A 22510-nucleotide genomic window follows, 5' to 3' on the forward strand; every position below is an offset into this window, starting at 1 on the left:
TGATCAGAAACGAGGAAGTTATGATCAAATCACACTACTGGTAAAAAGAAGTTGCGTGTGTACGTGCATTTTTTTTTAGAACTAGCAATTACCTGTAGTCTGTATTCGGCATAGGTATCTGATTACAAGGTATGGGTTCTGTCTATATTCAAAGCGTCACTTCTTGTTTCAAATGTGCTCGTCATTTTTCAGGACAGTAGCCTAACCGAGTCGTAATGTACTTATAGTAGCACTTTCTCAGACCGACAAAAACAAGTTGTGTGTTGGGCAAGTGATTTAGATCAACCGAACTCGGTTCACAGAAACCATGATACATTTTAATTAAACTGGAAACAGTTAACCCCATCATTACACTTTTAAGGAGGTTTTTTTTTTCATATTCCTTACATTTTGTTTTTATAAACGTTTTATTATTTATTTAAAGAAAACAAGAAACCAACTCAAAATAATGATATGCATCAGAGTCCTCTTATATAGATAGGTAGATAGATTTAAAAAATGAATCAATATAGCTATTCTTAATGTGATTTAATTTCTATTTGATGCAAACTGATACAAAGAGTTTCAGATGGCTGTATCACATCATCAGGGTCTACTTTATCCAGATACATTTTTGTAAGAAAAATAAAAACAGCTTCAAACAGCAAGTCTGGAATGCAAATATTCTTGTTAAGAGGCAGTAAAAAACAACAAGGGCAGTTCCATATCCAAGTCTGCTTACTAGAAGTGTCTTGTTCTTCTGATGAGATAGTTACATATAGTTAAATATTGGTAAGGTTTGCACTTTGCACATTTGTGGGTTTGTTGGTTTGTGTATCTTTGGTTAAAGTTGTTTGGTTTATTTGATCTATTTTGATTTGTTATTATGACTTGTTTTTCATTTCTTTTATATTTATTAGTATAAATAATATTTGCACTTGTGTTAGTTTGCTCACTTTTTCTATACCAGCACTATCCAGTACAGCACACTACCACACTGCTGTATTTCTTGAAACTGCCCATGATTGTTTGTAGTAATTAGTTGATTTGATATACACTTTCTTCAAGCTTGATCCCACTGACTTCAATTGCCTGTGGAGTGGTATATTTATTGAACATGACTTGAGTTTTCTTTGGGTTCATTTTCAAACCTGCTTTGATGCTAGCCTTGTGTAGTTCTTGTGTCTGTTTGTAATTCTTTTGGGCACGTTGAAAATATGAGGATGTTGTCAGCAAATCATAGGTGATTCAAGTAGGCTCCATTGTTCTTCAGCCCCTTATTTTTCCAATCCAGTGTTTTGAAAATGGGGTGGCCGTGAAGAGCTTTGGGGACATTGTATTGCCTTCACAAACTCCTTTTTTAATCTTGATTTTGTTGCTGTTTTTATGGAGTCTTACTGTAGGACAGTTAGTTTCGGCAATGGAGAACCAAATGTGCGAAATCAACAGAAGAGCAAAAATGGGCTGGAGTGCCTTTGGAAGATTAAGCATGGTTTTGAAAGGGAAAATACTCTTATGCCTCAAGAGGAAAGTCTTCGACCAATGCATGCTTGCCAGTGCTAACTTACAGATGTGAAACCTGGACCCTCAATGCAAAAATGACTCAAAAATGACAAACGACTCAACGGAGTATGGAAAGATGCATGCTGGGAATAATAAGAAGAGACAGGAAAAGGAAGGAATGGATAAGAGCACAAAGTATACGTTGTTATTATAAGAGCGAAAAAACTGAAATGATAGTAGGCTGGACATGTAGCAAGAAGAACAGACCATCGCTGGACCAAGGAGATACTAGACTGGCTCCCAAGAGATATAAAGTGACCAAGAAGAAGACCTCCAGGAAGATGGCAATTAGGAAACACACCGGAGAAATGTGGATGAGGGATGCTGCAGACAGGCTTTTGTGGAAGAATCTTGTGGAGGCATTCATCCAGCAGTGGATTGAAAAAGGCTGAAGAAGAAGAAGATGATGATGATGATGATATACACTTTGCTATCTTACTTGGATTGACCTTCCTATTTTCTGTTTATGTTCCTAATAAACATTTTATGACTTTTTTATTATTGTCTGTGTACCTTTTCTCCTCCAATTGTATCCCAGTTATGTACCACTGCCCTAGGAAACAAACCTGTGAGGAGCCTATAAGGAGCTTAATTGGATGTGTTAATCAAAATTACTATATACTTTTTCTACCTTAGATTAGTCACACGCCATCTGGTGGCCAGTCTATTCCCTACCTGCTTGACTAGCGTGACATGTTGTGAGTGTGATAGACACCCGGATGGCGAAGCATTGTCTGTCTCCTGTTTGTGGAGCAAAGAAGACGAAATACGCTTCGAGATTTAATAAAGATTGGACAAAGGAGTCTGTGTATCATTCTATGATAAAAGCAAAATTTGAAAAAAAGTAATCAACATTTCTTGTAAAGCTCCTATATTATGGAATGCTTGTCTTCTGTTATTCCTGTGTACTGTTTTGAGGATATTTTAACACAATTATTATTATTATTATTATTATTTTATTCCAACATTACAATACAATTTAGTTTTTGTGTGAATGGAAAGTTATTATTTTCATATACCACTCAGAAGTAATCTTAACTTGTTTGTCAGTTTCATTTTCTTTAGGGGTAGAAAATGCACTTGATCAATAAGTTGATTCTAACTGGGCTGTTTTTGTACATGTGGAATGTTTTTGGTCAGGTATCAGCCATGATATGATGCCTTCTCAAATTTCTGTTTTATTTTATGTATCCAAACTTAGTGTGAGTCAAGTATTTGGATACTATCACTCTATAGCCCCTAGTGGCCCTATGAAGTTATGACATATAAAAACAAGAAATTTTAAAAACGAGGGGAGGCCATTCAGCCCATCTATAAGGATCCAAGTAATTCTGTCTCAGCAACATAACAAGGTAACCAATTGTGTGCAAAAGTACCCCCTTCCCTCTTACGTAAGTCTCTCTCCATTTAATTTCCAACTGTTTCCTCTGGCCCTGTTCTGTACGCGGCCTAAAGTATTGGTTGGGGCTAACTATGTCAACTCCTTTTAAGATTTTAAAGACTTTAATCATGTCCCTCCTAATTCTTTGTTCTAGGCTAAATAGCTTCTGTTCTTTCAACCTGAATTCAGAGCTCATTCCTTTAAGCCCTGGGATTAGCCTGGTTGCTCGTCGTTGGATTCTGTCCAGGGCCACAGTGTCCCTTTGGTACTGTGCTGACCAGAACTGGACACACTACTCTAATTGCAATCTCACCAGTGCCTTATACAACCTTATCAAAACACCCTGGATTTGTACTCTACACGTTTAGCTGTATACTCAAGCATTCTGTTTCCCTTTTTGATTGTTCCTGGCACTGCCTGGTTGCTGACAGCAATGGGTCTATTACAACACCAAGGTCTTTTCTGTTGATGAGCCTGTTCCAGTTTGGTGTTTGGATCGTACATTTTTTTGACCGGCATGAAATACTTTACATTTGTAGAAATTACATTTCATGTCATACGTTTCTGCCGTTCTGTAGGCGATCCAAATCTTTTTTAATGTACTTGGTGGCTGAAGGCGTGTTGTCCATTCACAACTGGCAGCAATACCCCAGATTCCCTATCAAGTTTCGTCCTGTATACTGCGTCACAGCAGTTTTTCTCCATCCTTTATACTTGGCTGGCATGACTCTCAATAAAGCATCTGAATAATATATTGAAGTATGTATTTGCAATATTGTTTAAATATACTGAAATATAGACTATACAGATTTCAAATTATACTTTATTTTTTCAAATATATTTTCAGTATAATTATACAATGACATATATTTGAAAATAAATAGCAACATCTTCCAACATATTAGTAGATTTAGCAAAAATATACTGCCTTCTTTGCATACATTTTTATATTTTTTTCACTTTTAAGAAATGATTTTAAAATAGAAATATGTGAAACCCAAAGACAACGATGTTTAAAATTACAATTGTAATAATGTATTAATAAAAAAGTGATTTAACCATGTAAATCAATCCCAAACAACATTTAGCTACCAAGCACGAAACACTACACTGTAACACTGCAAACGCGCGTTACAGGGGTCTTAAAAGGGAGACCCTGTATCATGCGTAAGCTATGATGAAAAGACACACGTGGTGCTCCGTGCAATGCATTTCAATTTAGGTTCATTGTGACTGCTATTTAAAAAAAAAAAAAAAAAACATAAATCAGCTTGAGAGACGCGTAAGTAGAGAGGCCTTATAGCGACAAGTTACATTCCTGAATTAGCCAAATCAATCATAAAGTAAGTGAAAAGGCTCTTGTTACGTATGCAACGAAACTTAGAATAAAGCTGACAAATAATAGAAACCGATTATATATATATATATATATATATATATATATATATATATATATATATATATATATTATTAATAATAATAATAAACAAAAGCGGGGATAAAATATGAAAAAGAAATCTCTTGAAACAAATGTCTCAAAGTTTTCTCATAGCAGCTCACTGCTGTCACAGATAACCCAACCCCTTCACTTCAAAATAAAGACAGCCCTTTCACCAAACACTCCAATGAGAACGCCGGACTTTATCGTGGAAGTGCTGATTAGTGAATACACCTGTCAGTCTGCTTTAGGTGGGCCGGCTGATTGAAACAGTGAATGCAGTCTTCAGAGTCTCAACATTATTGCTACTAATACGGTAGTAGCATATTGCCTACTGTCTACAGTGGGAGAGAAAGTGTATCAGTGACCATGGCTCTATCAGCAACCCCTCCGGTTATCTCCCCCACCTCCAGCCAGGGATCGGGTGGCTTGTTCCGGTCTGATCCCTTGTACACTAGCCCTGCGGAGTCCCCGAGACTGACCAACAGCATGATCAACTCTTTCATCAGCAGCAGTAGTAACAGTACCAGCGGCAGTAATGAGTGTAAAATGGTGGAAGTCCATGGGGTCAAGGTGGCCTCGTTCTCAGTAGATGGACAGGAGCTCATCTGCCTCCCCCAGGTTTTTGATCTCTTCTTGAAGCACCTGGTTGGCGGACTGCACACGGTCTACACCAAGCTGAAGAGACTGGATATATCCCCAGTGGTGTGCACGGTGGAGCAAGTCCGAATTCTGCGGGGTCTGGGAGCAATCCAGCCGGGGGTCAACCGCTGCAAACTCATCTCCCGAAAGGACTTCGAAGCCCTGTACAACGACTGCACCAATGCCAGGTTTGTTGTAAAGTATGTTTCTGGGTTAACTAGTAAATTGTTTCTTGAATGAGACTTAAGTTACCAATTTCAAATACAAATGAAAAAGTTCGAACTTTTTTTGTGCGTATTTTGTTACATTTCTGTTAGCATGTAAGAATTGTTGTATGTTTTTAGACATCTAAGAAGGACTAGCAAACTTTTTTTTTTTTTTTTTTTTTTTCCACTTTCTGGACCCACTAACCTGTCTGAAAGTTTGTGATTTCACCTGAACTACAAGTAACAACCTGGACATATTAAAGTCATAATGAAGTCATTATGAAGCCATGTTTTAGATTTCCCATACATAAGATATTGCCTACCCCAACAGTCAATACCTAAGAGTCAAACTGATATTTTAAATTGGTAAATCGGATTATCCTGTTCATTGTAATATCGGCATTCATTCATGAATCCACTTGTAACACTGTCTGGTGGTACAGTAATTCTGTTATGCAGCGCGAGTTAATCTAATTTAGATACTAGGCATTCGCAGTTGCCCGATTTAAGATTACAGTAATTTTACTCGTGCAGTAAACTTGGACACTAGTGTGGACAATGTAATGTGCGTTTATTACAACTTAACCCGAAAATTAGAGTTTATAGTTTTTGATTTTATATACATGTATGTTTCGGATGTTTCTTTTTAGCTTTTTATTACAATAATGAATCTGTAATATAAAAATATGTAAAATAGATAATAACTAATGAATATCAATTTAAAATACTGTGTTCAAAAAATAGATGTTAGTTATTAAATAATCTATGCAATTTTATATATAGATATTTTTTTATATAATTTATATTTTATGTCTGAGCAGAAAGTTAAGAAACTATATTGTGGGATTGTATTCCTCTGCATGTTATCAAATATAACCACTATTGTTACCAAATCAGTTTATTTATTTATGTATTTTTTTATATATATAATACAACTGCAATTGCCTATAATCGCTGGTATTTGCAGATCAAAATACATTATAGTAGATAAGAGAACTTTTAACACACGTTCAACTTTTTTTGATCAGAACAATGGATAATAAATGTGTGCCGCGTCTGCCTACAGCGCACTTGTGTTCAGTGTCAGTTTACCAGAACAAATGGTTTGGAATTACAGTAAGTTGCACATTTTCAAACCTTACTGTGTTACAGCTATCTTATTAATTGCATGAACTGTCCAAAACTATTGCGTATTGTATTTGTAGGAATCATGATTGCGTCAACACCTGATACGTTTTCAAATCTCAGTTTGCTACAGGCTGTGTTTCTATAAATTCGGGTGATCTTTTAATCCAATTTCTTTTTTTTTTAAATGGAAATACACACTTAAAAGGTGACACGTCATTCAATTCTGTATTAGTTCCAATCTGTTTGCAACGATATTTTCTGGGCAGCATTATTCTTTAGACCATTAAATGTACACTCATGTTCATTAGAGTTTTAACACAAGAAAATACTTTTTCCTTAATCGAAACACATTCTGTGGTAATTTGACTACCAGTAAACTTGTCAACCGTATACGTTTTACCGTATAGCGACATCACATTAACACTTAAATCGGGTTGCTTTAAGAAACGTATAGCAAACACCCATTCAAATCTGCTTTTACTTTTACAATTAAACATTTAATTGCAAATACACAGCATTTGCTGACAATCAGATTCCCCAAATAAATGGAGGGAAATGTAACATTTGCAGAAAATAAACCCGATTGTGGAACTGCATGCAAATTGTGTTTTGATTTATCTCCCTGCACTTTCTTTCCATTTGAATTGATCTTGAATTAATTTTTGCAGAGCGGCTCTGTGAGGCTGCAGATGTTGCCGTGTGTTTAATAAATCAATGAGACAGATCTGAATGAATCACTTCAGATGGATTCTCTGCTCGGTTTGATGTCTGGATGTTATTCTTAGCTTCTTATCATGACAGATGCATTAATGTTCCCATGCACTGCCAGCAATGTCAATGAGAAAATAACTTTCCAGGCTCCACTTAAACAATGTTAATCTCCGGAGTGTTGTTCAACTGTCAGTTAGTTCATACTGTAATTGCTACGTTTTGACCTGCGGTTTTAGTAAACTAAAATGATAACAGTGTTAGGAGACGTTTATGTTTTGGACGTTTTGTAACTGTAAAAAATAAAAATAAATAAATAAATTAAAAAAAAAAAACCTCAATTATTCTATGGTATTAAATGATGGGGGAAAGTGAAAGGAAATGAATATGTTAAGTAGGCCTAAATTGTATTCAGTTCGTGCCCCACTATTACTTCAGATGTTTACCCAGAAACCAGGAAATTAGTTTATTTTACCTATTAAAAACGTACTTTGTTTAAAGTTAACCAGTGTCCAGTTTTGGTGCCAATACATTTTGAAGGCCTTATTATAATAGTGCCTGAAAAAAATGCAGCTTATTTGTTTCTTAAATTAAAAGTCAGTAGACAAATTAGCAAGTATAGTACCCATAACATAATCCTCACGTGTGCAGACATTTACCAAACATAATAGAATTTGGAAAACTGGCACACTACAGTTACAAAGATTTGGTTTGGCACAGCCCAGCAATGTTGACTAGTCTGGTCAATAGCCTATATATCCGGTACCTTTCAGCAGTGCCTAGACCAGTACTATACAGCAATATCTTCTACATTCTTTGCATGTTGTAGCAGCAATGCAGTTGTATATTTCTGTTCAAGATATTATCATCTGTTTGATCAGGGCTCAACCAAGTATTTCTCATGGTCCTGTAATCTTAAATAAATAATAATAATAAAAAAGCAGCACAAGAGATGTGAATCATGGTCTTAATAGAGGGAGAAAAAATGAGTAAGTAAAATAAAAGACTTCTCAAGCAATTAAGTTCCAAAGGGATCAGAGATATTATTTTTTTAAGGCTGTTTTACGATTTTATATTCATACCAGGAATTGTAAAAGTACTGTTAAGTTAACATTAAGAACACTAAACAAATTTGTTCATTGGTGGAAGTGAATGTTTAGAAGTTAGTGCTTAAGTACTGTTTTTTCTTGAACAACAAAACAAAGCCTTTTATGAATGTCTTCAGTTCATTGACTTGTAAAATCTGGACTGACGTAAAAGGCAACTGTATTGCCAAAGAAGATTACATCCCTTTTCAGGGATTCTACGTGCAAATTACAGATGGCGCTTCTGCAACAAAATGTATTTCATTTGGCAGAATCCCTCCCCCTTTATTTCTATGTACAAAGCATACGAAACCCAGGTCTTGTTTTCTTACATTTAGAGTTTTTGGTCGATCAAAAATTAACACCATTACTGCAGTTTAAAATTCAACTTCATTTGTAGAAAAAAAAAAAAAAATCTAATGTTTCATCACAAGAAAGCAAACACGCTTGCTGAATCTAATGACCAGATGGCCTCTTTTGGCACAGAATTAACCTTTTACATTTAGCTAGCGGCAAATAAAACGCCACAATGCTGCTTCTGGCAGGTCTGGTCATCAAGCTGCAAAGACAGTTTTAGACACAGTCAGTGCAACAGTACATTGTGTTTATTGCTTGGGGAATCTTTTTTGTGTTTCACCAGATCCGTACACGATAATAGAACAGAAGATATATTTTAACAATGAGCCTCTAATGAAGTGTACCGCCAATTATGTTTTTTCAGACCCCCACATAAATTGTCCCATCAAGAAACAATTTTTTTGTCATATTTAATCCTACTCCACCTCAGGGTATCCAGATGTTTATTTATACTTTATTTGTAATTAAGATTATCCTATTTTATTTCAGAGAAAACAGAACACAACACCTTTAATTAGCAATCTCATTTTAACCGATGATAGACATATAGAATGGGTCCTGAAAGGAAACTAAAGACATCAGGAAAGTAATCAAAACATTTCGACATGATCTTTAAAACTGACAAGACCAATTTGAATAAAGGAAACTTTCTGAATCAGCAAACATCACTGAACACAAAGGGCTCTTTTTATGAATTCTCAGCTTGCAATTGATCTCCTGGTTTTATTGCATTCATTATTTATTAAAAGAATTTGCAAGCTAAACATAACGTTAAACTAGTTTGCACTTGGGGACTGCACTTAGGAAATTGAATGGAAATTGCATTAGAGATGAACATCTGTGCTGTTTTTCCACTCCTGTGTTTATAGGCTTTTTTTTCAAAAGGTGTATTGGATTAGCAAATTTAACTGTTTTGACTCTGAGCAAAACATGTCAGTTCTGGCATTTTAGTTTCTACTTAAGAGTGATCTACAGCTACTGTATGGCCAAACGTTTAGCATCACCTAGAATTTTAGGATTCAGACATAGTTTAAAAATATATATATATAAACATAATTTAGATATTCTGTTTAACATCATGTAATCAAACAAACTACGAAATGATATTGCAAAAGACTACGGAAGCCATAATAGTAGTACATTATTTCATGTTAGATTTCAAAATGCCATATTTTTTAACATTTGTCAGTTTTTCGTTAATTGGCGCTCAGCCAATTGTGTGCTACCCAATGGGAGCTCCCGTCCACGGTTGGCAGTCCAATAACCTGGACTTGAACCGGCGACGTCCAGGCTATAGGGGGCATCCTGCACTCCATGTGGAGCGCCTTTACTGGATGCGCCACTCGGAAGCCCCCCTAAAACTGATGTTTAAGATAAAACCCAAATGTTTAAGATAAACCCAGTTCATAATAGACATACATTTACGGAAGTGTTTTACTCCTACGGAACCATAGAGTAGAAAATATTAAACTAAGAAATCACCCTTTTCTCCTGAGAAATATTTGTTACCAAAATGAGCCGCTTTAGTATCTTCTTGTATTCTTGTACACTTTGTACAGAAGGAGGGTTAATCTGTCGAAAGTCTTCAATATAGATTGATGCCTGGTTGCAACAGTAGTCATCTGAGGGGGAAAAAGGCAATTGAAAGTCCGATAGTTAGAGTAGCGAGTTCCCACTGGCTGACAGGTGGTCCCCATTACCACTCCTCGAGGCTTTTCAGACTCTTTACAATATACCCGTCCTCAGCACCTGCAATACATTGTATCCCACTCTACAGCTATTTCCACAATACCTTGCCATGTTAGACATTAATTATCAAATTTTAGCATCGCCTTTGGCTAATTCACAGTTTAAATAATAATGATTTAAAAAGCAGTACTCTGAAAGGCAGTGCTGCTGAGAGTTCAATTACATATACATTAGTTATTTAACATTTAAGGTACCATTTCTTTACATAAGCTACTATACTAGCTGTTATTTTATGTTCATGTTTTTAAATATTCTGCAGGATTTGTCTGTAATCATTTCACAGTTGATCTACATTTTTAGAGCCTATAGACCAATGTCCTTTTTCTTGTATTGTATCAATGATTCATTTACTGTATAAGGGGACTTGTAGCAATTAATTTGAGCAATAATGTATCTATTTTGACTTGGCTATATTTGAATTGACAGTTCCTAAAGATGAGAAGATCAGAATAACCCTGTAAGTGACAGGAGAGATGTTATTATAAAACTCATTTTAAGCAAATGAGCTGACACAGTATTTGTTTTTCTGTGGAAGACACAACACACCATTTTGCATATAGTGACCTTGTGCTCTGTATTATTTATTACATTACAACATTGACTCTTATGTCTCAGCTAACATATGCATGTAGATACTGTACAGTACATTTGAATTGGCATCCCTGTGGTGCAAGAAAAAATGAATTAATCTTAGAACCAGCTTGTTTGTGCACCACATTTCAAATGAATTAATCTTAGAACCAGCTTGTTTGTGCACCACATTTCAAATGAATTAATCTTAGAACCAGCTTGTTTGTGCACCACATTTCAAATGAATTAATCTTAGAACCAGCTTGTTTGTGCACCACATTTCAAATGAATTAATCTTAGAACCAGCTTGTTTGTGCACCACATTTCAAGTTACAAGTCCCACACACAGCCTATAAAAAGTAACCAAAAATAAACATGTGTTCCATTAAAAATTGTAATAAGACACACACAACATGTAAAGCAATTTCATTCATTTTGTTAAAATATATTCGTTATTTGTATAAAGAATGCTCAACATATGTTAAAACATTGGTATTTATTTGTGCTTTTTATTGGTAATTGGGATATTTTTGAGAAAATATCTTTATATTTGTGAAAACAACGCATTCTCCCATTATAAGCTTACAATTTACTGTGTGTATGAATTTAGACAAAATACTTCAAATTATTTGGAATATGTATTGGATTGAATAAACTAACATAAATGTCTGAAGTTTAAAGCATTTCAATTGAAATAGATGGAAGCATGTATGCCATGTTTGGCATATTAATGACAAGCCACTGAGATGTGCTACAGACAGTGTTGGACAAGTGTGTGTCTATATTTTTGAAAGACTGCTGGACTGAGCAACAAAGAATACTATTATAGCAATGCTGAAAGTTCAGACAATCTCTTAACAATAGTCCTTTTTTGAAAAGAGACTATTTCTAACTAGTCCTGATAGGAGAACATGCAGGAAAAATATTTTGGAGAGTAAAACACGTCAAACAATAAAGGCAAATCATGTCCCTCTTCATCTAAACTCAAGCCATTAGTGTCATTTTGACTTTGGTAAGCTTACTCTCTGAGATAAATGACACATCTGCAGATGGGCTATATTTATTACAGTCATGTAGAATAAAATTGATTGTCTCTGAAAATTAATTTTTCGTTTGCCTGTAGCACTGCTTAATAGAGGACACACTCATCTGTGTGCAGAAGTATTGTTTAATCACATTAATATCACAGCCCCCAGGACAGCAAAGATAATTGTACAAACGAACATTGAAATATGTATCTCTAACTTTTATGATTGAATTATGCAAATGACTTATCTCCTGGCCTTCCAAGCACTAATCATCTAATTAGGAGTGATGTTTTAAATGGTTGGTTTTGGATAGGGATGTATGGAAGCAGAAAATTTGAAATTACATTAAAAATCGTCAAAGTAGTTTGTACCAGAAAGAAGAGCTGGTATTTTGTGTTTTAGTGCTGAGATTAACCTAAAAGACCATTAATGTAATTTTGTTTAGCATTTCACTTCATTGTTTAATGAGACCCTTAATCTTTAATTTTCCAGCTTTGACAAACTAGGTTTATTAGTCAAAATATTGAGTTGGCATTGCGTGTATAAGCCTCCTTCTGTATACATTGGGAATGGAAGCTTGGTGCACAGGTGCATAGCAACAGTGTACCCATGTATAAATACTAACTTCTCATTAATAGAAGTTAATATTTTGTTATGCATTCCACAGTGTGTTTTTTCAAAAGGGTGATTATGATGGCTTCATTAGTTACTTTGAGCAGCATGGAATTCCAGAATTTAAAATAATATTGTAGTTCAAGAAAACACTTATCATAAAAGAATGTTGTTCTGTTCAAGAAAAAGTTGAAAATGAATGCAATACCAAAATGTGTAGGTTGGTGTTTTCAAGATAGCTAAGGATTGGTTAAACAAGCGAAACTAAAAGCAATATTTTAAAATAGTAAAGTTATATTCATAGAAGATTTCTTGACTAAGAAATTAGCATAACCAAGAGCAGCCTTAGCTGTAACTACCTTTTCTGACTTATTCCTATTCCCAAACATAGGGGAGAATTAATTCAAACTGAGAATACATATGAATAGATATCTTAAATATTTCATTTCAACTTCCTGTCAATTCATATTTGTAAGTGTGATTCTCATTGCAAATTTTAAATTGTTTCTGCTCTAACGTAAGAGAATAGATGACGATACTGTGCAAATTACTATTAGCGTAGCTAATGGTAGAATACAACATGTACAATTGTAAGTAATGTTCTTTCATTTACGTTATTTGCAATTAATTAAGGATACAAATCAAATCCTAATTGTTTTACCTGTAAGGGAAATTAGTTTTACTGAAATATACAGAATCATAATAATGTATTACACATTTTAAAGACCTACTGTATTTGTGTTCTTTTGTGGCTGTTTATCTGTATGTATTATTCTGTAACGTGTTAATTCATATATGCCCCAGATGATACTTCCTAGAAAACGGGATGGCAATTATATTTAAAATAAATTAACAAACATACATACAAATAATTGGTTCTAGGTAAATATGTGCTAAAATCAATGTCTACTGACACACTTTAACCCTGGCTGCACCGTCTGCTAAGAAATAAATAATAATAATAATAATAATAACCAATATTGTTACATCTGATTGTCTCGTGCTACTGCTCAATAGGGTCTAAGGTTGAGAGAAAGGTTGGCAAAACTATTTTTATTACAGGAGATTAAAATAAAAAGCAAAAAAGCTGACTGCGTTTTTAAAAGTATTTAGAGGAGAAAAACTGGAAGCTTATAGGACAACCATAAACTAGTTTATTGTGCACATCAGTCTTTTAAAGAACCCTCTTACAATGGGTTTTGGTGAAGGCATTACAAGGTGCTGCATGAGTTCCATTTGCCTACAGTAAATAGAATGTCAGAAGTGTCAGGAGGAAATAAATATCTGGCCGGTTAAAAGGGAGCAGAGATGGCTCAAAGCATCGTTGAGTGGATTGATTTATCTGGCATGCAGTAATGACTGCAGATGTGGATCTGTTATTTTAGATGAGCAATGAATTTGATGAGCTGATAACACAGGGCCCAACCAGCCTGGTTTTAATTACTGATGAGGAATTTATTTGTGAAGCGCAGTGATTTACACAGTTATTCACCCCACCTCCCCTCTCTGTTATAGGCAGGTGACCTTGGGTTTTGCCTTGTTTTATATATCGGACTATACTTTTTTTGGAAGCCTTTAGAATTAGTTAGGTGTTAGGGCTGTGAATGCTGTTTTAAGCAGTTAAATAGGTTCAGAAATCCAGTTGTTTTAAAAATGTTTTTACTATGTCCATATTGTAAGCTGTGAAATGCAATTTTGTGTTAAACATGTCTATACTACACCATATATCTTTATATTGTCTACAATTCAGAGATGCTAGTGTTACTGCAGGTGTGCTTGCAGATTGCTTCCTTGGCCCCCTGTGTATTGTACTGTTGCATTTTCAGTAATGCTCAAGGCTCAAATTATTCAAAGTAGACATGCCGTAAAAAAACATTTTACCAAGGCACTGTAGGTTTTGTGGTACTCTAACTGTTTGCAAATACAAGCCAAGGAAAATAGTTCTCTTGTATTTGTAAAAACAAGGCCCACCATTAATAAAGTCAGTCTGTACAATACTACTAAATGTATCTTTGCAGACAGAGTAAGTAAGCAATGTTCTTCTGGTGGTGGAAGACAGGTTTGGGTACGTTGACCATATTTCCAATTAAGGTTTACCAGACCATATTCTCACAATGTGCCATGTTTAGACAGGTGAAGAGATATCATGCTTGTGTGATATGCAGTGTAAATGGGAAAGCAATTAGGATAACACATCTCTACTTCTGAAAATGAAGGCACACCAGAAACAGAAAATGGAAAACACTCCAAAGGTAAGGATTCCTGATATCACTGTCTTTTCATTAACTATGCGGATTTAAAATAATAGTAATGTAATATAAGAGTGTAACATTGGAATTTGTAAGGTGGCACAGCATGGGTAGAAATGATCTTTATGTGCCAACAGAAAGGGTTGGTTTTATTAATTAAAGCTGCCAAAACAGGGCTATAGCAGCCAGGTCTGATTTTATACTTGTAATTCCTTGGTCATTTACCTCAGTAATGTGACATTCTACACATTCTTTCCTGTCATTAAAGCAACTAGCTGGTTCGCCTTAATACTGACCTGCTTTGTTAGCATTTACCTGAGAAGTATAATAGCAGCCTTTAAAAGTAAGGTATGCTAACTGTGAGCTTTCTTTAACATAGGATGATATTCTCAGGTATTTACAGCATTGTCACTGTCCTGGAGATTCAATGTTTAAATTCCACCATATTTGTTGCTCCCTGTTCTATAATAAAATTGGATGTGCTAGCCTGGAAATATTAATATTCCTTATCTCAGGTCGCGGCACCAAAAATTGCTACGATGGTATGTATCAATACCTCATACTCAAAGACCCTAAACATTGTACAGTGCCACCAAGGATCCACAGTTAAATCCCTAATTCCAGTAATATTCAGCTGACACTTTTAAGTTAATTTGCTGATCCATTTAAAGCAATCTTGCTTCTTTTGCAAACGTGAGTCGTCTCACATCGTAATTGTAGCTGTCTGTAGCTTTTATCTGGCTAAAAGCTTAAAGTAGAAGGGGGGGGGGGGGGGGCTTATAAAAACAATCAGCCACTGTGAGGTTTCATTACAGGCTAATGTCTCACGAAATTGTTCTGGGTTGTTAAAATGAAATGAAATGAATTAAGGAACATGAAGGAGAGCATGCAGAACACTTTATTGCTTTCCTTTGAAGCCACAATAGCAATAATCTCCTTTAGCTATAATTCTGTCTTAGATAGCATTTCACTGTGGGAAGATTTAAGGTGAGAGGGACACTTTGTTTATGTAGTTTAAACTGCCAATATATTTTTTTCTATCGTCACTTATTCGCCACATTGACTTTTTTTAATTTAAGGAGACATTATATATGTTTTTCAATACAATTACCCTGTTAGAAAAGTGTCTCATGCTGCCAGTATACTGTATACAGTAATGCTTCTTGTTGATTATTGTTGCACTCTGCTGCAGTGCCATGTTTGCATGTTAGGATAAATATTTATACAGATTTCTGGGTGGATTTCCGTGGCCAAAATTATAAAACAATTTGTAATACGATTTTAGTTCCCAATTTAGTCCATTTATGGCTTCCATCACACCTTTGTTCTCGACTACATATTATGACCTATTAACATATTTTAAACAGTGAGGCATTGCTTTTTGCCTTATCTTGTCTCTTTATTCTTAATGTCACAGAGGTCAGTTCTCCATTGATTTTGCCTGACAGTTTTTAAGTAATGGCTGAACTGTGTGCTTCATCAGCACTTGCCATTCAGAGCATCTGTTCACCACCTTTACTCACCACAGTGGGCTGTCAAATCATCCTTCTTGAAAATAGTCATTGAAGATTGTGGCATTATTCATGTGGCCATTATTGTTATTTTTTGAGTTTTGCCACAGTGCATCATGGTGTCCAGATGTTTCAATTAATTCAGATTTATTTTAATCTTATATTTTTGCATCAGATGAAAAAAGTGCCTCTATTTAAAACTTTAAAATACATTGGTTTTCCCTCTGTATCCCTTATGGGGAGTGAATATCAAGGCAACAAAAATTATGTTGACTTCATTTCTTCTAAGTTTCATTGAGTGTTTTGTAGTTGTGGATGACTTAGTGAATAACTCTAGAAGGTAGAAGCAACACGTTAGAGTTCAATTATATTGTCTGAATGTATGGCACAGATAGTTTACAGTGCTGCGAAAATGAAGATTTGTGGCACCCAGAATGGAACGCCATTTTTCTAGAATTGATGTCATTGTACCGCCATCGTACCGTACTTTTCTGTATTTTGGAAATGCACCTTCCAAATCTGGAACGCCTGGAGGGGGCAGGCCAATCTGATATGATCAACATTGTAGCAATAGCCTTTTGCACAGCACATTAACACATCTCTTTTGTCCTACGATGGACACATTTAACCATCCTCGGATAATGCAATGCACATTTACTTAACGGTACAGCTCTCGTGATGAGCAACTTCTGAAATATTAGCATAGCCCTTCCTTAATTACCATAAAATGACACACACTGGTGCAGCACTTAGCAGTTTATTGTGAATCTATGTCTTAATAAAAAAGGACAGGAGGCAAGTGGATTTTCTTCAGGAATAGTAACGCTACAATCATAGCATTTACAGTGCCTCTGTTTGTGTTGTAGCTGTTGACTACAATTCATTGATACTGGGTTTTAGCTTTCCCTTGAGGGTGTTGGGGAGTGTGGGAGCTGTAGCAGTTTATTCTCCACTGGATTTGAACCTTAGCCTGCAGAAGGGAAAGGCTTGTGTGTTAACCAGCACCACCAAACCCGTCCTGTTTCATGACATCCAGTAATACCAAATGACATTTACTTTCCCCAGTCAGTAAATCAAACACACTGTAGTGTATAGTGAAGTATGTGCATGCTCCCGTCAGCAGCAGTCAGAAAGATGTTTGCATCTCTGTTGTTTAACAGAAGCTTGATGTTGCTGACAGATGCCCAACAGTGGCAGAGGGGCAGTGTCTGCCTCCTGGTAATGGATGGCCCCCTTTTCATTGAAAGATCACTGTGCTGGGCTGCATTTTCACTGGGTTATAAATCAGGGACTTCGGTCTTTATTTTATCCACTGTCTGGTTTAGGGCTGTTGTCTTTTCCTCTTCCCAGGTTCATGTACTGCCAGTGAAATCTTGTGCAGAAGCTTGAAACTGCAGCTTTTATGATAACTGGAGACTTTTTATTAAGGAGTAGATTCAATCCAAAAATATACCACATTATTTTCATTTAATGGTGTTGTTCAAACAGCATTCCAGACAAGGAAGGATACTCCTCCAAATACACCACAGCATTAGCTTAAAAGCCAAAAGCTTACATTACAATTCTTGAACCCCTTAAGCTAAAACAAATATTGTACTAGTCTTTGACTGATTAATGCAGCCATAGAAGAAGGGAATAACTTGTGTGCTGTATTTTTTATTGACTAACCGGTAGTAGAGAACACAGATATAATGACAACGTTTACATTAAAAATGATAAAGCACAAAACACAAAAAGCTGATGTGAGATACAGAGAAGACTATAAATGCACCTCCATGAAAAGTAAAATCATTACATTTTAGAAGCCATGTTGTCTGGAGGTATGACTTTGGCATGCTCTCCATTTCTTTCTGTAATTTTAGCAATTATCATAACTAAACAAGTTTGTTAATGATTATTTTTGTACAAATTTGAGTGATCCAATTACATAGAACAGTGATGATGCATTGTGTTTTTTGTTTGTTCAAAAAAGCTGTATTAGAAAACAAATCAGTACCATCAACCAATCAGCTTCCAGCTCTAGCAGGCTTCTTTCAGACGGTAGATGTCTGCTGCTACTGTATGTCAAAGCCAGTACTGGCTTTTTCATTTTGACTTGCTGTCATGAAAGCTCAGTTTGGACAGCAAATACTAAACAAAGACACAAAGACACAACCAGCCAATCAATACTTTTCAACTACGAAAGCAGCCAGTCCTGTACCCGCCACTGTCACTTCAGTCAATCCATAGCCTGTCAGCTCAACTGGAACTCAGCATCTTACAACAAACTGAGACAGTTCAGTAATATTGCTCCATTCAGGTATCCGGACAGTGAAACGTTATTTGTTTAATAAAGTTCTTAGTTTTTTTTTCTCTCATTATGTATGTGATCCTTTATGAACATGTTCAAGACTGTTTTCCTAAAACTTTTCTCAGCGGAAGGGAACCCGACGAATCATTACAAGTTTAAGGTAACTGAGGAAAATAATGAGAAAATCGTGTTGTATTGTGAAAGTGCCCTCTCGATGAAGGCTCTGCCTTGTGGTAGTTGACCTTGACTTTCATTAGAGTCCTTCAGTTTGAGATGCATTACTCTAGTCACAGTCAGCTGCCACATGGCAGAGCTTCATCAATGGGCACTATCGCTTAAGCAGTTTCCCAGCTTATGCTAGTGGAGTTCTGTATTTATATATTGTTTTGGTCAGTACATTCATACTGTACTCTGTACATACTGGATGGTATAGTTCCCTAGTTGCAGTAGTCCTTGGGAACAGGGATATTAAACATACCTGTTATCCCTATAATTTATGTGAAATGGGAAAGCATTTTATGGTGTCTGCAGTAAGACACCGACTCGTCTCTACGCATCACATTAAACAGCTGATACAGCACATAAATACCATTTTCTCACCCTGTACAATGACTGTTAATGGCATAGTTGATGTAGTTGAACATTTAGTTAATACATATGCCTACATTTTACCACAGTGTGTGTGTGTGTTTGCTGTGTTATACAATTGCAATTAGTTTTAGATTTATGCTGTGATGACAGACAGTGCTGTATAAATAGAGGTTAAACACACAATTTACATATTAATTTCATGATTCATTTAATCAATGATTTATGTGGATATAGATTGCTTTTAATCTCTCTCGGCTGTAGTTTTTTTTTTTTTTTCAAGCATGACAGAATTAACTCGTCTACTTCAGTGCTGCAGTAAAATGTCTCTTATGGTGCAATGAATTGTAGAAAATTAGATCAGAATTAGAAAACACTAGTCTTAATTTTTCAGATCTTTCCAAAATGTATGTACTTATATCAATGTATAAGTAATTACCTTAGTTAATAGCATGTAAAATATCTGTTCCAATACAATCGATTACTTAATAAATCATAGGAATATGTGATAAAGACCAATTATACACAACACTGTAATTATTATTAAATTCATAAATTCAATAAATAACACATGATATAAAGTAGCAAACATTTTTGTTGAAATAGAAAAGTCAATGAATACCAAGTGTGACAGGTATTCAAATGTGTTATGGAGGGGCCAAGCAAGTCCAAGGTTTAGACAATGCTCAATAATTCATTCATTCATAAAATAATAAGTGCTTCAGATCACAAGTTCATAGCATGGTAATGTCAATTTGAAAGTTTTAAAAGAAACTGCATTAAAAACAGTTTTTTTCCATTTAAAATAAGGAACATGTTGTATTTTAAATGGAAAAAAGAGAAACTATAGAAATAACTGTCAGAATGTCACAAATACATTTTTACATATACAGTATCTACAGAATCCTTTATTAAATTATGAAGAAACTTGATTTGGACATTCTTTCGCATCATAATCTGGGGGTACATGTCCCCATCATACTTACATTTTTTACGCAAGTACTTTTAGAAAAACAACAAGCGACATAAATTTTGTAAGAAATGACCTCAGACACATTCCCTGTGTGGGATGTTGACAGTGTAGACTGATGGCCCTCAGAAAGCAGAGGCTCTTAAGTAATGGGAAATCATCCCACTCCACCCTCTTAGTAATAGGACATTAATTTTTCCATGCTCTTCCCCCCTCCCTTATTTAAAAAAATAAGAATAACCAAAAAAAACCTGAAGTTTAAAATGAATTGTTAAAAAATAAACTTGTTTGAAAAAAAAAAAAGATTCTGTTTTCCAGTGTTATCCTCAACACGTCTTCTTCAATTGTAGTTCTACAATTTCTGTCTGGTACGTCCCCATGTGTTATAACAAATAATAGACGCCAAAACTGTACATATAAGGCTGTAATACTATCTTGGGTTTCTGGTGGCATGTAAAAGTATGAATGTCACCAGAAACCCAAGATAGAATTACAGTCTCATTATGCAACGTTGGGTCTACATTATTATACATGTTAAAGTTGTTATTATTTTTCTCCGTCATTGTGAATACTCTTAGCATTAATATAAAATATGAGGTATGGGCGCCCTCTCACAGACACCAACTGCACTACAGGGTTAACCTCTGGTTGGATTTCTGGAGCCAGATTGAAAGATGATTCAATAAATTAGCAGCTATTTGCAATTTAAGATAAAAAAAATATATATAAAACCACTCTGTCTCATCTCTGATCGAGTAATGGCTCCCTGAAAAGCAGGATCCCCGCTCATTCTAAACCCGCTTTGACATTTGTTCCCAGGGAATTATTCACACTTTATCTTCTGAGCTAGAGCGTTTTTTTTTTATCAAGACAACAATTGGATTGTGCAGCAGCAGAGAAAAAAAATGGTAATTGAGTATTTTATCAGACGCTTCCGCCAAACGGACTTTTGTAAGTCGTAAAATGAAGATTAAAGCCCTTGTTGGCAGAGAAGGAACAAATTGGAATGATTTATTTATGGTGACATCAATATGTCACTGCTGTGAAACTAAATGAAAAGAGGGAGGATGAGGGAGAATGAAAAAAGCTGCTACTGAGCAGTGGAAGGTAAATAACTAGTTTTAATTATTTGTACCCAGAGCAGTAAAATGGTGAAATGAACTTCTCATTAAGATGGCACATCTGTTACTGCGAACTGCTGTGTAATTTAAAGAACTGGTATTAAAACAATCACGTCTGATCCAAGGAACAATGAATACCAAATGTAATGATTTCGAATCATGAAGCAAGGGTGAGAATTAAGATGTTTAGGCAGATTGGGTGTGATTTTCCAGGTCAAACCTTGTTCCTTTTCAAACATTTCAGTGTCTCTTGTAAACATGTAGTGTATGTGTGTGTGTGTATACAGATGCACCAATATTTATTCAGATAGTTTCTGCAAGTTTTAACATGTTCAACTGTTTAAAAAGGTAGACTTTTCCAAATTGCTTCACAGGGAATGTTGCATGCATGTGTTACAAAATTAAATTTTAAGAAGCATCACTGGCTGATTGAAGTTGTCAATGCAAGTACCAGATTTCCTCTTCCTTTGCCAGAGCAAAGTGGTCAGCCTGAGCAAAGTTCAAGGGAAGTATCTGTGGCAACAAAACACATCACTCACCATTGCTGCCTGTTGTGTTGTATGTATTACTTCAATGTCTTTTTTCAACATAATCACGATCATAATTACTGTCATACATCTGTTTTGAACATTTGTTTTGTTTTTGCATCTGGTCCTTTCTATTAAAATATCTATGCATCACAATATTTGTGGTTTTTTTTCCCCAATGAGAAACAGTTCCCGACTCTTGTCTTTCCAAATCGATTTCCTGTAATGGAGTTCAGTGTTTTTATTGGTTTGTCTGGCTGACATCTTTGCCAGGATTCCTTGCTGGGACATGCTTTTGAATTTGGGTCAAATAGTAAGAAACCAAAAGTTGGTATGCGAACAGAACAATAAACTAAGCAAGAACTTGACTAACTAAGCCACACAGCAGTGCTTAGCTAATCAGTGAATTTCTATGTGATAGTAAAATTGTATGGGCAATTTGAAGACACACATGAATATTCATATTGGAGGTATGCCATCTGTGCCAAGCATACCCGGACTGGGTGGAGTTTGTGATTACTGTGTTGCATCAAGAATTTTTAATGGCAAGGGACTCAATGTGTTCAAAACTGATTTATTACAAAGGACATGTAAAAAAAATATTGCAGGAATACATACAACACAAAGGGCAGCAAAGTTAAGTGAGTTTTATTGTTTACCATAAAGCCTGTTTAGTAACACTTTACATCCAAATCATGTAATACTGCCTCATTAATGAAAGCATGAATTGGTTACAGAAGTTTTAAAATAAATCCTAGTAAATAAGAATCCTTGTGAGGGAGCTTGGATGTTTTACTCAATCCATTTC

The 22510-nt window shown here is 35.4% G+C and overlaps 1 protein-coding gene across 4 annotated transcripts in view; it reads left to right on the forward strand.

The window, feature by feature from the left end:
• Window positions 1-4625: 4625 nt before the first annotated feature.
• Window positions 4626-22510, forward strand: part of LOC117412636 (dachshund homolog 2-like) — a 137096-nt gene continuing 119211 nt past the window's right edge. For 2 of the 4 annotated variants that reach the window (XM_058989126.1, XM_058989128.1), the window contains exon 1: window positions 4626-5203. In XM_058989126.1, coding sequence (XP_058845109.1) covers window positions 4731-5203 — 473 coding nt within the window. In that variant the 5' untranslated portion in view covers window positions 4626-4730. The remainder of the gene's footprint in view (window positions 5204-22510) is intronic. The other 2 variants (XM_058989127.1, XM_058989129.1) reach the window with 1 other exon arrangement.

Source organism: Acipenser ruthenus, chromosome 16 (genome assembly GCF_902713425.1).
Source record: "Acipenser ruthenus chromosome 16, fAciRut3.2 maternal haplotype, whole genome shotgun sequence".
NCBI lineage: Eukaryota > Metazoa > Chordata > Actinopteri > Acipenseriformes > Acipenseridae > Acipenser > Acipenser ruthenus.